The following is a 17568-nucleotide window of genomic DNA, read 5'->3' on the forward strand; positions in this document are numbered from 1 at the left end:
GCGTCCCTATTTCCTTTAACCTGTTTGAATTGAATAAAGAAGTAATTAAAACATTCAAAAATGATTTTCTTTTAAAAATTTCTTTCTAAATTTTGTAAGACTAGCAAAGCACCAGCCCAGCAATTAAATCACTGGACGTCCGTGAGAGGAAAAACTGTGCATTCTAACACTGATTTTGAAATTCAGATCTTGCAAGTTTTCTCTTTGCCAGCTACACTGCACAGTACAACACTGCAGGATAAAATGCAACAAGCTGCTGATATGCCAAGTACAAGCAGAGACATGCGTGTTTTCCAGTGAGTATTGTTAGCGGTGGGTAGTTAGAAGCGAACCAGCTCCTCGTCATGGGATCTGTGCCACGCTCCTGTGTACCACCTGCCAGTCCTCCAGACTTTTTCCGTTCAGCAAAGTTATGAAGCGCCCATCCCCATAGTAACAGAAGGCAGGCCTAGGCGGTGCTCCCCTGTTTGACCGAGGTAAGCCCAAAATAGAGCCACTATTTACAGATACAGTCACGCCCCTTTTTCCTGGCACCCTGTCCTTCTTACCTTAGTCTTCCTCTCGCAGCGCCATACCCTTTGACACAGTGGCGCAATGACTCCGGGCTATGGTTTCCAAAGCCGAAGCAGTGGTCCATAAAAGTGAAATATCAATGGACAAACCCAGCTTTAGAATCTTTTCTTATCGGTTAAATTTTTGTTTAGAAGTATAGAAACACGAAAAGCTTTGAATGTATGATGTGGAAATCAACAATTCACAGCATAAAGAATTTACAGCCGAAATAAGCACCTAATTAAATTAAACATTTACTCAAAAGTTGTTTTGTTTTTAATAAACACTGTACATATAAGCATGGCATAGCTTAGCAAAAAGCCCAGAAGCAAGGAGACGCAATCAGCCCAAGGGCAACCAAATCTAATTTGCCAGCATGTGTAATTGATAAATGTCGTGGGGAAAGAGAGTGTATGTGTTGAACACAGTTTATTTCACAATGTGTTTGCTCATCACTCTTAGAAGAGCTGGTAGACACTTTTGTAGGTAGTTAAAAGGCTTCCTTGGGTTTAGCTTATGATCTGATTTCCTCTGATCTGATTTCTTGCAAGAAGCTGCTATCTCTCCTGCCAGACACATAAAGGATTCATGTGCATTCATGTCCATTCGCTGACCTCAAAGGTCAGAGTTTTATGCGACAGTCACACTATGGAAAAGAGTGGTTGGAGGCTGTGGCATGAACAAATTCATTACAAACTTGGTTGATTTTGAAATGGTTGCTTCAAAACCAAGTCTGCCACCACTCGCAGTCAGTAGTCTTAAAGCACAAGAGTCTTTTTTGGGTTAACACAACAATAAAAGGGCAATAAAACAGAATGTGCTATCACTCTGTCATCAATTAGAAATCGAATAAGGTTGTGATCATACAGTGAATAATCTGCAAAAATTGCAATTCCATTTCCATCTATTGCAAATCTGTATATGTGTGCATACACAGAAATCCACATCCACAAACTACTAACTAGACTGCAGTTATTTCCAAACCTTTTCCAAGAATGACTCAGTCTGAGTCAGATTACAATTGTTTGGATACCGGTTGGTTTTACCAGGCGATTGCGCTGAAAGTGATGATCCAGAGGTTAAGGGCGTAACCTGTTAGTCATTATAACTGCTTGCAGTTGTTAACCAAATGCAAAAAGAACATCGACGCAACCGCATATTTTTACTAGCTGCAAGGAGATTTCCATCCTATATTTACGAAATATATCAAATACATGTATTGTATTGTATGTATTTGTATAAAAAAAAACCCATCATAGCTGCCTCATGTGTATGCATGATTATGATTAAGATTCGACCAAGTGCCTCACCAAATGATCACAATTTGATCAACTGCTAATGGTACTGACAGGCTGATGTGCTGACAGACAGCCCCAGTGAGCAGCAGACAGCACAGTCTGTCATTTGACGGCCACGGCGTCTCTGCTGTGAAGTCAAGAGTCCAGACAAGGAAAATGTCAGTCCCTGATTATAATGATTGCAGCGCGTGCCTTCTCCCCCCCCCCCCCCCCCCCCCCCCCCCCCAAAAAGGTTAACATGTCCACAAAGCCTGGCAGAGGGGTCAGACTTCGAAGTTTCACTATACAGATTTATAGTGCCTTTTTGGTCCCACTTCCTCCCCTATTGTATTCCCAGAGAGCCCTTGATTTGGGCTTTTATGAAGCAAGTGTAAAGGCACTGTGGTGGAGCACCTGCCCTTGTCTCTCATGAGCCACCTGCAAGCAGTAAATCCCCAGTATACTTCTGTTATGAAGGGCATGTTGAGAGAGCCATGGGGGTGACTTTAAGAGATCCTTTAAGAGATAATTGCTTGACCACATTGAGGGACCTTTGATAACTCTGTCCCATAAGCCAGTCCAGCATTTGATCTCTGTTGGTCTCTTGAGTCAGTTTCTGTGACTTTTTTCGCTTTTATTCGTTTGAAACATATGTCAGATGACTATAAACAGACCTTCTTATCAGTTACCTTTAGGATGATAAAGGAGGAAGATAAGGACCGTGTGTGTGTGTGTGTGTGTGTGGATTTCGGCACATGTTTACATGTGTGTGAGGCGGGGCCGCCCAGCTCCACAGGTGTACACAAACCCAGTTTTTATGGGATGGTTTCAACATGTGACAGGATCAGCAGAAGACACGCTGACACGATCACATTATTGCGGATCCACAGACAAATCACCTTTTTAAAAGACATTTTAAGAGGTTGCCCAGAAAGGCAACCAGATGGGGCCTGGAAAAATCCTGTGCCTTCTTTTATTTTCCATCTGTAATCATTCAGCTTGATTTGCGCTCACTCTTGTGATGCATGAAGTGTTGTGCAAGGATTTATAAAATTCAGCGACGGGACAGATGCTTGAGTTTAAGACATGTGAAAAGTGAGAATTGTCTTTAAGTGTCTGTTTATACGATTGCATCACATGATCACTTTATCCTCCGCATCAAAGTCGAAGTGTTTAATATCACATTTGTAGTTCACTCTGAGAGCTCTGTCTTCTTCGTGGACGAGAAAAAAAAAAGCCTCAAGACATCCAAAGCAATCATTCTTGTCTTGTTTGCTGTAAATGTTTCGGTACATATGCAGAATGTTTATGTTGAAGTACGCTGTAGCGCGCATTAGGGATGCTCTTAATGGGCTACAGTAAAAGCCCTTGCTAGTCAGGAGTTCAGGCAGGTGCAGACTCTTACAGTAGATAAAGGAGCCTGGCACTGCAGATGAGTTCACGACAATCACTGTGAGGCTTTTAGACGCCTTCTCCAAGCTCAATCTTCATTTCCCCTGACACTGATTTTGCAATAAGGATCCGGAGAAAAGGGGAATGTCCATCTATTCATTTTAATGATCCCTCATTATTGACTGCTGGCAGGGAGGGGGCGGGCAAAGGTAATGATTCTTTGTCTTTGCTGGCCAATCACTCCTCTTAAAGGAATAAGACTCTAAATAAGGCCACTAATGGATGCCCAGAGTGACCTAAAGCTGACCCCAGATGCAACCCCTGCGATCTGACTTCCCGAAACGATGGACTGTGAGTTTGCTTCTTTAGTTATTTATTAATTCGTTTGTTGTTGTTGTTTTTTATACTTATAAAGTTTTAAAACCCAACATAAAATTATCAGTAAAAGTCTTGCCACAAATTCTTTGTCATCTGTGAATATGAATTTAAACTGCTCCCTAAACTAACATTAAAAGTTACCATCAGAACCAGTTGAGTTTAATTAACCTAAAGACTGAGAACAATAACAGAAGATGTTAAAAATATTTTTAAAAACTGAAGTATTTTAGATGATATGAACGTTCTTAAAGATATTTTAAAGAATTTTTAGGGATGTATGTTTAGATCTTTCATGGAATATAACTCTGAATTCAAACTAGTTCCTACAAGTTGGAGAATTTAAGCAGGTATTAGTCTGGCTTCAGCTGCTAATATCTGTGTAGTAATCTGGTAAGGATCTAAGCTAGGCTTAACAATAAGAGAGCTAGCCACCATCCCTCCTCTCAAATAACTCAGCATTGCCTCTCTAACCTGAGGTGTCCCTCTGATGTACTTGTTTCTAATCTTGTCCATCCTGGTAACATCCAATGAAATCTCTTTCTTGATGATCCACATGTTTGAATTGGCAAAGATTTTATGCCGGATGCCCTTCCTGACGCAACCCTCTCCGCCTATTCAGGCTTGGGACCGGCTACAGGAGTACCCTAGATTGTGCGAGTGCACTCCTAGTAAACAGCCTCACCCTCTCCAAAGCTTCTTGTGTCTTAAAAGTCACTGAAATGAAAATAAGAAAAAGTTGTTTTACTGTGTTAATTTGTGATGTTCGTGATCATGCTGTTTTGCTAGGATAAGAACTATTCTGCTTTCCTGTTTCCAGTATTTACTATGGCTAATCTCCTTGCCTGCTGGTAGATGTGATGTCAATATACTGTACTCACCCAACGTTTAGCGACAAAATAAATAAAATAAACTCTTTGGCCACTAAAACCTTTTCAAATGCAAACCTAGCATATTTACCACAGAGTACATTTCAATGACTTGCTCATCACCACATCTCAGTGAAAGCAGTACTGACTGTAGCATCTCGGGCATCATTTATGCAAAATTCTACTGTGCATAGCACAGCATCACTGATAGCACATTACTGAGCCTTTATATGTGTGTGTGTGCACCTCAGCCATTCTTACTGTAGCTGTCATCAGTCTGTCAAGGTAATGAACCCTACTTTACTGCTGCCTCCAACAGCTCTTTAAGGCATACTTCACACCCCTGAAGAAATACACTCAGGTATTAGCTGCTCTGCCTGCATTCTCTGGTAGCTGATGGGTGGGCAGGGATGTTATTAGGAGCATTCATCTACAAGACTCCCCAAGCAATACTATACAGAAACTGACCACAAGACAACCCTATCATCCTCAAAGATTACCTGTCTCCTGCACTGTATATGAATGTTTTATCATAAAAGCTTTCTCTTTTTTGCTAAGTGCCTCCTTGAGTGTTTGCTTTTAACTTTTGATTACTTTGTCTTGTTTGCGTAGAAGAAAAAAGAAAAAGATAAAGAAAGAAAAGGCCCCGCCTATTTGAATATAATGGACTTAACGGGAAAGGTAGCCTCTCCTGCTTCACTGAGAGGATATATAGCAGGGGTTTAATCTTACTCAGAGGGTGTGAAAGCTTGGACAGTGCAGCAATATCAGTGCCTCAGAATTTCTGCCTTGACATTGTCAAAGTGAGCCAAGCAGGTGAGGAGAGAAACGCAGAAAACAGACATGACACAATCACATAAATAAAACAGTGTGGCAGGCTTTGTATGGGATCCACATGTTTCCATCTGTCAGGAAATATAGGATGTCATGCATTACAGTGTAAAAAGACTCATTTACAACCATTGAAAGCAATCCATCTCTGCTTTTGATGTGGCCCATCACATCTTGTTTGGCTTTATACATATATATATATAAATATACATGTGTGTGTGTGTGTGTGTGTGTGTGTGTGTGTGTGTGCGTGCGTGCGTGCGTGCGTGCGTGCGTGCGTGTGTGTGTGTGTATGATAGCCAAGTTTCTCTTTTATGAAGTCTTGAGTCGTTTAGAAGAAAAAATGTTTTTCTCTTTTTTGGTCTAGACGTTGAGGTTTCCAACCCTTATCCAACCCCCTCCTCCCTTTTCCTCCTGCTAGGTTTTACCAGACGTCGCGTTGTGAGAGGGGAATGGTCGATTGCATAACGTCAGGCGAGACTTGATCGTTCCTGGCCTTCTCACAAAATTCAATCATTCTCTGCATACTCCAATCCCATGACGGCCCATTAAAGAGCAGCGCGGGCTAGGATTTCCCCTCATGTGTTTTAAATTTAAATTACTGTCACAAAGTCTGCCATATGCAAGAATCGAGGAAGACAAGGAGCTTGGGGGAAACGGAGATATCACAATATTTAAAGGAAAAAGAGAGAGAGAGAGACGAAGATAAGAAAGGCTGCACTCTTACACTTTTGCTTATTATGTTGCCTAAATCATGCTTCCCCCTTCTCACCCCACCCACAGTCATATAGAGCAGGCTTTCTGATCTGAAGTCTTATCTTAATCTCAATGCATTGTTCTTTGGCTCGTTTGGATCATTACACAGTTTCAGAAAGAGTGCATCAAAAAATGCTTCTCCGTTTTCAGACAGTAAGCTGTTGTTGAGATGATTCCAAACCGTTGTGCAGCTTTTAAACTCTGCACACCATAAGTCACAGAAACTACAGGAAGCGATAAGGAGAGCAGGTGAAGTATGAGACAGCAGGAGATGATGACCCCAGATGTTCTCCGGAGAGCCACTGGGATCTGAATCAGCCTCTGACTGGCCATGAGTTCCTCATTCCTGTTTGTCTATGTGGAATAGAGGAAGGACAAACACACGTGTGCAATGCACACGCAAAACAACGCACGCACACACATTCTCGCATCCACCTACATGCATAAGACATTCTCTCCCGATTTAATGTGACGAGCATATGATGCACCTTGACTCTAATAAGCTGGGGGAGATGCATACTGCTGATGTTGATTCATATATATATATATATATATATATATATATATATATATTTTTTTTTTTAATATATTATATATGTATATATAATTTATACATATATATATATGTATAAATTATATTTTTTGGGGGGGAAACCCCAATATCTAGGCAGAATCAGTATTTCAGCACAGGTGAATGTCTGAACATCTCAGTGCTAATTTAGGTTTGCTTAATTTATCCAATTTAACCACAGAGGATCTTCCGTCAGTGCCCCATTCACCAGCTGAGGTTCAATAAAGCGACACTGAGAGTTCTTTTTAGAGCTCACACCCTCAAATCAGACCACAGCCATTTAAATGTTAAGCCTTGACTGCAGCTATGAGAAGTTCTTGGCGATATATTTTTTTTTAATCAAAAAGTGACATCTAGTGGTGATTTTGTGAATTACATAGATATGTAAGATTCAGATCAAAGAGTTTTTGGTAAATTACAACTATAAATAGGCAGCTAATTGGCCTAAAAATATTGTCTTTTTTTTTCTCTAAGCCAGCCATTTTTCAGTGTTTAGCAGACCAATGTGAAGGCATTACCTTTTAGATTTCATAAAACAAAATTCATGTGATTTGAATGCCTTTGATCTGCATTTAAACACATGTGACCTGTGGAGTACATCAGTGCTGCCAACTGTCGACGATCTGTTGATGATATTTTTTTTCTTTTCTGTTATGAATGTAGTCTTTTACATCATTGGCCACTTCATTAGGTATAGCTGCTACACCAGGTTCAAGTGCTAGTTGATGTTGTATCTAATAAACCAATGACATGGCAGAAGCTCAGTGCCTCAGTGCAGTCAGAAGGGGAGGTTTATAACACTTTGAGTTAGTGATAAAAGTAAAATATAATAAAATAAAACAAAAGTTTGTACGCCTTATGTATGAAAACAGACCCATTCATCGACAGTGTGCCTTATGGTCCGAAAAATACAGTAAATTTATGAATAGATATAATTTATCTCAGGGCTGCAGACAGCTTGTTCCAAAGAACAGGACCACAATAACTAGGAACAGTTAAAAGATCTGCACGTGATTAACTGAGGGGTCTAACTCAGTTGTAAACGGTGAGCAACTCAGCAAAGTATTGTTTGGCCAAACCATTGAGAGGTTTTTTAGCTAGTAAAAATTATTTAAACTTTGAACATGGCATCTGTTGCTGGTGCCAGATGTGCTTTTCTGAGTCTGAGTATTGGTCTGAGTATTTTAGAAACTGCTGGGATTTTCCTGAACAACCATCTCTATGCTTTACAGAGTCATTGGCAGTTTCCTGCAAGAAAATGGCCAGACTGCTTAGAACTGACAGCAATTTATTTAACCAATCATTATAAGAGCATCTCTGAATGTGCAACATGTACAACATTGAAGCATATGGGCAACAGCAGCAGAAAACCCACATCAGGAGACACTTCAGTCAGTTGAGTCAAACAGTCAGTGGAGAAGCAAAGTTTGGAAAAACATCGGCTGGTCTGATGAGTTTAGATATCTGCTGTCACATTATGGAGGATGGGGTCATAATTTCGATCAAACAACATGAAAGCCTGGATCCATTGTGCCTTGTACCAGTGGTTTAGGTGGTGGTGATGTAATGTTGAGGCCTTGGATTGGAAGAAAGCTGGTATTAAGGCGCCCAAGTTGAGTGTCGTTTAAACAAACTGAGTATTGCTGCTCAGGATTGTCCATTCCTTTATGATCACATCCTCTGATGGCCACTTTCAGTAGAATAATGCACCAGAACTCATTCAATTCAATAATGTTTCTTGAACATGATATTAACTTTAAGGTATGCAAATGTACTCCACAGCTACCAGATCTCAAACTAATAGAGTACCTGTGGGATCAGAATCAGAATCAGAATCAGAATACTTTATTGATCCCTGGGGGAAATTATTTTTTGTTACAGTGCTCCATTTTAAACCAACATTAAGACAAGACAGACAATATGCTAACTAAGAATAGTACAATATATACATATATATACATACATACATACATAAGTCACTTATAAATAAATATTTGGAAAAGAAACATGTGTAGTTGTAGCAGCAAACAGTGTGTTAAGTGGATGCGTTGTACAGGGAGATGGCCACAGGCAGGAATGATTTCCTGTGTCGTTCAGTGGTGCTTTTCGGTAATCTCAGTCTCTCACTGAACGAGCTCCTGTGACTGACCAACATGTCATGGAGTGGGTGGGAGGTGTTATCCAACATTGTCTTTATCTTGGACAGCATCCGCCTCTCCGACACCACCTTGAGGGAGTCCAGCTCCATCCCCACAACATTGCTGGCCTTACGGATCAGTTTATTAAGTCTGTTGGCATCTGCGACCCTCAGCCTGCTCCCCCAGCATGCAACAGCATAGAGGATCGCACTGGCCACCACAGACTCATAGAAAATCCTCAGCATTTTCTGGCAGATGTTGAAGGACCTCAGTCGCCTCAAAAAATAGAGACGACTCTGGCCCTTCCTGTAAAGTGCTGTGGTGTTTTTAGCCCAGTCCAGTTTATTGTCAATGTGTACTCCAAGGTATTTATAGTCCTCCACAATGTCAACACTGACCCCCTGGATTGAAACAGGGGTCAAGTGTTTCCTGGTCTTCCTGAAGTAATCCCCAGGGATGTGCTGCAACAGTAGGTGGCATAATCAAAAATCCACTGATACATATGATATTCTGTGTCCACTTCATTAATTTTACATTATTTTGCCTCTCAAAATTTGCCTAAGATGCAAATTAGCCTGAATGTTTAATTTTCTTGCCTTAGTCCTGTTAAGGACTGGTGGCTGGTCCAGGGTTCTTACTGCCTGCGACCCTTGGCTAAATAGTTCAGAGGATGAATAAAATGTATGTCTAGAGCTCAGTGTAGGGATGAATTACAAAAAGAAGAAGCAATTTTCTGGATAAAACAACATGCAAATTTGCAATTTTTTTAGACAGTAATTAAACAAATGTTTTATTTGGTATTGTTCAACAGTTTCTCCACTTCAGTAACATATACAAAGCACATTGTAGTTTTATTTAAACAACACAGTAGTCTATCCCCCAAAATGCCCAGGTCATTTTATAGAATTGAGGCACATTTTAAAGGCGACAGTACCATAACTTCTTATAAAGCAAAATCAATAAAGTACATGTTGAACATCATCATCTGACATGATGCTCAAACTTCAAGTAAAATAGCTTTGACCTTTTGAACCAACAAGGTTTTGTATATTATATTGATATATTCAGTGGCAGAACACTATTTAGTTTGGTCTTTTTGTAGTCTGAGACACTATAGATGGATATAGTGCTTAACAAATTTATTAGATCACCATCCAATGTAAGGTTTGTGCCACAGCAGCTCTATATTAATAATACTGGTAATTACCAATATCATTATTTTATGTTTCTTTAATGAATTAAAGAGACTGCATCAATTTTTGCAAGTAGACTTTTCAAATTTTGTGTTTCACAAAAAATAAATAAATAAATAAAAATAAAGCTTGTCTTTCAATTATTTTTCAAAATTAAGATGACAAATTATACTCATTTACTTGTATTACTGAACAGAAAAGTTTGTTTTAGTGGTTGAATGTTGTGCTTGATTCTGACTTCTCAGATAAGGTCCAGTTTGTCCGTTCAGATTTGGGTATAAAAGTGTGAATTCAAACTTTGTGAAATTATTTGTGTTTTCTTGTTTTTATGAGAGGTGGTCCAAAAAATTTTCTAAGCATTGGGTGTATGTGTACTTCATACATCATTAACTACTGATAAAGTATATGAAATTTACAAACAGAACTTAGGTTAAAAAAAAACACGGAGTGATACTGTGGTGGATTTTCATCTATAACTTGCCAGCTCTCTTACAAGTTGGAATAAGTGCAGTTCTACTAAAACAAGTGCAATTAATGCTAGAATTCTGTACAGCAGAGTTGAACTTAGACACATTTTACATCTATGTTGGACACTTAGTGTTGCAAGCATCACCCGATTTAAAAAACTGATAGAAACCAACAAGTGGAAACATGGTTAGAGCACCAAGCATTGAACCCAGCTGCACTACAGCTCCACACCACACGAGGGCACTGTGGCCTTCATCCCTCAGGATCACCCCAATGATGACTTTGACATAAGACAGGGTGAGGACAAAGAGTATCCAGGCCAGCACCTGCAACAGAGAATTTGTTAGAATTGTGCATTGAATGACTTACTCTTACTGCTACTACTCTTACTGCTGTAAGTAATAAGTAGGAGCTCAGAATATCCTGGTTGGAGCTTGGTTAGCTTAGTAGCATTCAGTGCGTAGCCGCTTGGTTTCTTATTCAGTTTGGTGACTGAAAAAGTATTTTAGCAGTTAACACCATTTTAGTATTAAGTACTTTTGCTCCGAAAAAGTGTATTAGGAAAGGCACATCTGACAGCAAAGTGGAGGCATAGTTGCCTGTGCCAGTGCACAAAAACAATGTACTCTTTTTGAATGTTTGACTCATTGACTCATTCAATGGACTTTCACAGCTCTTCCATGACAGCATCAAGTAGATGAGACTAAGCTGACTTAACATTATATTGTAAAACCTGTCAGTCACACTACACACCTTAATCACAGGAAATCTCATAAATGCTAAGTGAGTATTGCAAATGGGTGGTGGCTTCATGCTTTTATAAGATGCAAGATAGAGCATGAAGTCTGAAATTTTATTCTGTGTACACAGTAAGTACATGCAAGAAAATAAAGAGTCTTACTATGACTACAGTTCCAGAGGTACTGTGGACCAGCAAAGGACAGGGACTTAGAACAGCCATGCCCATAATGTAGGCTCCAAATCCAGTCCCAAAAATGGTCAAAACTCCCATGAAGACAAGAGACCTGGACAGAAAAGATTTACAAGCTATTGGTGACTTAGAACTTATTTCTTGGATCTATGGTCTTGATTAGTATTTTATAATTATTGTAGTTTTTCTATAGCTCACCTTATTGGTATGAACATGGCGATGAAGCAAGCCACAGGGTTAGCAACAGCTCCCATGGTGGCAGCTAGATGGTAAGCCTTGTTCCCGTAAGGCATGCATGAGTAGGACTGCACTGAAGGCAGCACTGCATTGGTCAGAGCATTGACCCAAGCCAACACTACAAAGATAAAGACCACCTCAAAGATACTATATGTCCCCCTCCCGAAAGAACTCCTAGGTTCCCTCTTGCCAGCCTCCGAGGGGCTGATCATGGGCTTTTGCTCTGGTGTCTGGGCATTCAGAGATAGGCCTTGTTCTTTCTTCTCACGATCAAGTTCCCCACTGAAGTACCGTTCGCTTTTTCTCTCACGAGCCACAGCTGGGTGGTGATTGAGTAGGAGGAAAGCGACCAGACACACGACCATCATTACACTAAGGAATATGAAGAAGACCTGTGCAGAGAATTTAGCAGGCTGGTAGATGGCCTGTAGCATTCCATTGTCAGTTATGTTGGAATTATTAGATAAAGTGGCATTTTCACAGTGAACTACACCAACGCCTTGAATAAGTGCCACCACTGCAGGCACGAGACCACTGAGGCCCTCACCTGCAAAATACGTTGTGAGATATTGTGGACGCAGCCGCATCATGAAAGGAAGAAAGGTAACAGATGAGGTGCAGTCCACCACAGATAGCAGGAAACTCAATGTCAGCAGTGGAACACTATGCACAGAGTTTCCGAAGGTCACTGTATGCTTCCAAAGGAAAGCCAGAAGGAATGTAGCAACGATGCCCAATCCTACAATGCCGTAGATGACCGGCCGCTCATCGAGCACCCCTGGGCGGAAGCGGTGCATCAGCGTGATGAAGAGAGGGCCTATGTTGGCCATTTGGATGAGGACTGTGAGGTAGGAGGGCAGCAACCAGTGCTCTGGGATATCATTTACGATCAAGGGGAGCTCCACCCACATCCCATTGATGGCCACCCAGGAGCCCATTCCAAACAGACATGCCAGCACGTGAGTCAGCAGCGACATGATGCAAGCAGAAGTGAGCAAATGAAGACCTACAGAATCTGAAACATAGAGACACAGCATAAGCGCGACTGATTAGTGGCATTTAAAAGAACAGTCATTAAACCTTCAGGCAAAGAAATGTTTATGTGTATTTTGCATGCATTTGATGGATTATTGCTTTATTGCATTTATGTACAAATGAGCTTCAATGAAGTGAGTTGTAGAGTGTATCTTTTTTAACTGCAATTAGTTTAAGAGGCTTCATCGGTAGAGGTTGATTACAGTGGAGCTTTGAGCAAAGGTTGTCACTGATGTTCAGCATGTATGATGTTAGTCATGTTCATCGTGATTTAGGGTAACATTTACTTTTGAACAGTTTCTAAAGTTATCTTGTAGGGAACATGAATTTGTGCACTATATTTCATACCAATATATCAATTCCTGAGCCAAATAGTATATGAAAAGAAATAATACTCCATGGAAGTCTTTTTCTGATAGATTTCGAAACAAGTAAAAAAAAATTCTCTCTGAAACAAAGCCTTCAGATAAGGTGGCATAACTAAACAACAGCAAAAGGACAATGAGCTTTTTCATCATCTTTATTTCATTGTTTTGACACAAAAGTTAATAGATGAGTTCTTCTATGGAAACAGCACATAGAACATTGGTGTCATAAGTTAATACTGTCCCCTTAAGCAGAAATAACCTTGAGAATCTTGTGAATTATTTTCAACCAGCCTCTGATATCCTCTAGGTCTCTGATATCCAACCAGGTTGATAAAGCTTTATATTTCTCTTTATTGCTTCAGTAGCAATGCGTTCAAGAGTTTTTGTGCATGGACTTCCCATTTCAAATCCAAAAGATTTCAAATTGATTTTAAAAAAAAAAATTTTTCCTGGCAAGGCCTTAATACTCTGCAATTTTGCTGTAATAAGGGTCACATGTTAGAAGAATCTTTTATGACATCTTGGTCAAACTGTCTGCTTGTAAGCAAAAAAATTGGAAGGGCTGTGGGCAAAGAGAATACCAAAGAGAACACTTCTCTATCTCCCTGACAGCTATGTTCTCATGTTATCTGACAATCTTGGATCCACTTCATCGTCAGTTCGCCCAACTGTAAGAAATCTGGGTGTAACTTCATCGGACATTCAGTTATGATTAGCAGGTTGGTTGTCTTGTACAAACTTGTTTTTATCATCTGCAGAACATTGCCCATCTTAAATATCTGAAATGGAATTGAATTTACATGCCTGTATTTAATCACGCCTCGATTATTGTGATTTTGGTTGTGAGAGTTTTTCATGATCAGATGCCTCTCTGTGTTAGTGAACGACTATACCCATACATAACTACCAGGTCTCTGAGTTCAGCTGTTCAATGGTTGTTGTTGGTATCCAGGTCTAAGTTCAAGACAAAAGGAAACTGTTTGTGGTTCCCAAGTTATAGAGCTTGGTTCCTTTGGACTAAAGGGACCAGAGTTATTAAGGTGTTGAGATGTGTTGCAAATGTGGCAAAAAGAAAAAAAGTACAAACATAAAGCAGTGACAAAATTGCATGCAAGAAGTGGAAGCTGATATTTCTGCAACTCATCCTGTTGCATTTGGTTTGATATTGAAATGAGCTGACAATTCCTTTGTTTAAGAAATGCGCCTCTTTTCTAAATCATCTGTAAAACTAAACACACCTATAAGCACTATTTGGGATTGCGCTTACACCCTGTTTTTGCCCATTTAGTAAACCTGGCCCAAGATCTTTGTACATGGATGATACCCTTAAAACGTTTGAGATGCACTGTGTAGGCTTGGTCTTATTTATCTTTATATATTACTAACATTTTAGTCATTGTATCTTATTTTATATTGTAAAGTGTCTTGTGATCTTTTTTCTTGAACAGCACTATATAAATAAACTTTACTTACTCTACTTCTGTCTACGCCGGCTCTCTCTTACCCTTTACCCGCCCTGTTGCTTGTCTCGTGTTTCTATGGTGTATTGATAGTCATGTGCTTTTGTGCTGAGGTGTTTTTTCTTTTATCAAACTGTTCTCCCACTAGGAGCTCAGTCTGAGTGGAGTTTTTTTTTCTCCTCCTCTTACCTCATGTAGTGTATTTTCGTTGTTTTTTTCCTATCAGCCTACCTTCTGACATGTCTGCCCAATGTGATGTTTGTGTAAAGTTGGTCAGAAGGTTCCTTTGTGAGTGCGCATGCGCCATTAGCGTGCTGCCTGCTGTAACCCCTAATTTCCCTCGGGATGAATAAAGTATTCTGATTCTGATTCTGACTTCTACTTGGCAAGCCCATGGAGGTTCTAATCACTAACCCCTAATCTGGAATCCCTGTTTTTTGGGGATTTCAATATGCCGTCATATACTGTGTTACTATCCTGTTCACCCACTTAAATGAAATCATGCATCATTACAGCTTAATTTGCCATTTGATTACACTTTTTTAAAGTCACTGTTTCAAGTAGGAGCCATTGACCTTCACAGCATTTGTCTTTCTAAGCTTCTTCCATCCTTCTCACATGTGCAGTCTAGAAATGGATGCCTGACCTTTCGCACACTGACACGGTGCTCCCATAAAAACACCATGTGGTTCTGACATAAACATATTTATCAAAAAGAAATCATTGTTAAGTAACTTTAAAAATAATGTAAGTCTTGATAATGACTATGAACAATTAGTGCCAATCAATTAAAGATATAAGCATGTTTTACGTTTAGGGTTGGCTATATAGCACAAACGCAATATATTGTGTCAAACTTCTAAAATACACAAGATTATATGTCATGTGAATCAGGAACAAGTAAGAATCTCTGGCTGTTACGTCAGGTTACCTTGATATAACTTCCTGATCTTCCTAATCTTGATCTGCAATCTAAACTTAATTATCTGGTGCCTTTTGTAACCATTTTTATATGCATTTTTTCATTTCTGTTACCTTTTAATGCTGGAGGGAAGCAGATGGACTACAGCACAGAACAGATGGACTGAAAGACTTGAGGCTTTAGGATCTAAGATAACCAGGCAATTCAATCACCCTTACTTCCGTCATACATCATTTCTATGCTGCTGTAAGTACACAAAATCAATCATCCTACCTGTTTCAGAACAAGGAACAAGAAACCACTCTCCCCTGGCTTCTCTCCTTCCAAAAACCTTCACTCTTGGCTGATTCGACCTTTTTTTTTGTTACATCTGCCGCAAATGTGTGTGTGTGTTTTTATGCCCTCCCCTTTTCTAACCTCTCTACACACACATACAGGCTTGCATTCTGCTTCCGTTTTCCTCTGCACTTGCCAGGGGAGGGACTGCACAGGCGCACATGTCCTCTACCACCATGAGTGAGGTCGGTTTCATAACCAGGCAGCCATGTGCTCGCTCTGTGTTTCAGGGAGCTTAGGAAAAGAGAGCCGGTGGAGGGGGAGGTGTCAATAAGAACTCCTCCCTTTCCTGTTTCCTCCTCCAACCAGCTTGGGACTTTATGGTCTCCCCTCCTTTAAACACACAGGCAGCAGAGTGAGTAGGAAGGTTACGGCTGCCTTTGGATTCACAGTCAGTAGAGTTATAGTTTATAGTATACAGTTAACTCCATGCAGCTGGGGCTTCATTCTTCTGCTCTCTAATTTCTAATGCTTTCACTGTATGACTATGGATTATGGATGACTGTTTCACAGTCATAGATGGTGTAGATGCAGTGATTCATCTAAGCAGACCAGTTTGTCAAGTTCAGCATGACATGGCACTTTAGCAGCCAAAACCTTCACTCTTGGCATATATAATTTGAATATATGGAAAGACTGCTAAAATAGGAACGGGCCAAATGAAGTAGTGTTCCAGTACTGCATTGCAATATTAATATCACTATCTTTATCATTGTCTTTATTTGGTTCATTTATTTTACACAAAATTAAATGAAAAAAAAAAACATAAATAAATCAAATGACAAATCAAAAGTGAGTAGGTTGGAGCTACAGCCTATGTAACACATACACCTGACACAAAAAAAAATCAACGTAAGGAAAATGAAATCATCCACATCTTTAACATCTAATTTAAATACAGTTATGTCAGGGATTATATGAACTCCAAAGAACTATCAGCAAGTCTTAGATTAGCAGCTGCAGACGCAACTTTGTGGGAAAGCTGCTATGCTGAAAAGCCTTATTTGTTTATTAAAAATGAAAGAATTTTTCCTGTATTTCTAAAATGCAGATTATTAGTAACAATAATCTCTTCATCTACTAACCTTTCACATAAATCAAATACACTAAAAACTAAAGACAGAAAGTGCTTTCCATTAATCACTTTATACCTGTTTATCATTCTGAATTACAAAGGGAACACCTACCTGCTTGTGGGAAGCAGAGTCAGTTATAATGAAGGTCGCTCAGACGTGTAACAGCGCAGTCTCCTTCTGATATACTGTCTATAGAGTATGAATGCACAGTGAGATGTGGGCTTTGTACTTTACAAGAATCTGTGTCATGTGACCACTGAGGAGGGCTGAGCCAGGGGTTCAGTTTGGGAACCAAAGTTCTTAGCAGTAGAAACAGTTGGATAACAGGAAAAGGTACACACGGAGAAAAGAAACTGTAGAGAAAGGGGTGGAAAAGGCAATTTATATGTCATATAAAAACCTGTATAAAATCTTCTATGGCATTATTACAGCAACATGAAGGTTTTTCCCAAATTGGGTAGAGTAAATTCTGGCAGTCTAGCCAACCAGAAGATGACTTTGGACAGCTTTCTGACTGGCTGGTTCGTTGGGGTCAGTCTTGCTTTTGTTCAGCGCAAATTCCAGCTCAAATGAATGACCCCTGCTGACTACTAACGTCACTGGATGGCTTTTCATTTGAGTGTCCTTGCACCCACCTCAGCACTGACTGGTATTATATGCTCCTTTCCTGAAAAACAAAATTCTTTGTAATTTGATGACTGTTATATGAAACAAATTACTTTTGATACATGATAATTCTACATAAGAAAATCTCTCCTGTCCCTTAAATTTCTTCTCTGTT

General features: G+C 39.8%; 1 protein-coding gene across 4 annotated transcripts; it reads right to left on the reverse strand.

The window, feature by feature from the left end:
- Nucleotides 1-8005: 8005 nt before the first annotated feature.
- Nucleotides 8006-17028, reverse strand: LOC308406363 (riboflavin transporter 2-like). Of its 4 annotated transcripts, none has more exons than XM_080897332.1 (4): nt 15811-16847; nt 11552-12605; nt 11324-11447; nt 8006-10748 (listed from the first exon to the last, which is right to left on the reverse strand). In XM_080897332.1, the coding sequence occupies exons 1-4, from the start codon at nt 15905-15907 to the stop codon at nt 10536-10538; spliced, it is 1488 nt and encodes a 495-aa protein (XP_080753458.1). In that variant the 5' UTR covers nt 15908-16847; the 3' UTR covers nt 8006-10535. The 4 variants fall into 4 exon arrangements, with proteins under 4 accessions (XP_080753458.1, XP_080753460.1, XP_080753459.1 ...); XM_080897334.1 differs by lacking the exon at nt 15811-16847 and adding an exon at nt 16899-17028 and having other exon boundaries at nt 8007-10748; XM_080897333.1 differs by having other exon boundaries at nt 8007-10748; nt 15649-16841.
- Between the last annotated feature and the right edge of the window lie 540 nt (nt 17029-17568).

This window comes from Rhamphochromis sp. 'chilingali' (genome assembly GCF_963969265.1).
Source record: "Rhamphochromis sp. 'chilingali' genome assembly, chromosome: 11".
In the NCBI taxonomy this organism is placed as follows: domain Eukaryota; kingdom Metazoa; phylum Chordata; class Actinopteri; order Cichliformes; family Cichlidae; genus Rhamphochromis; species Rhamphochromis sp. 'chilingali'.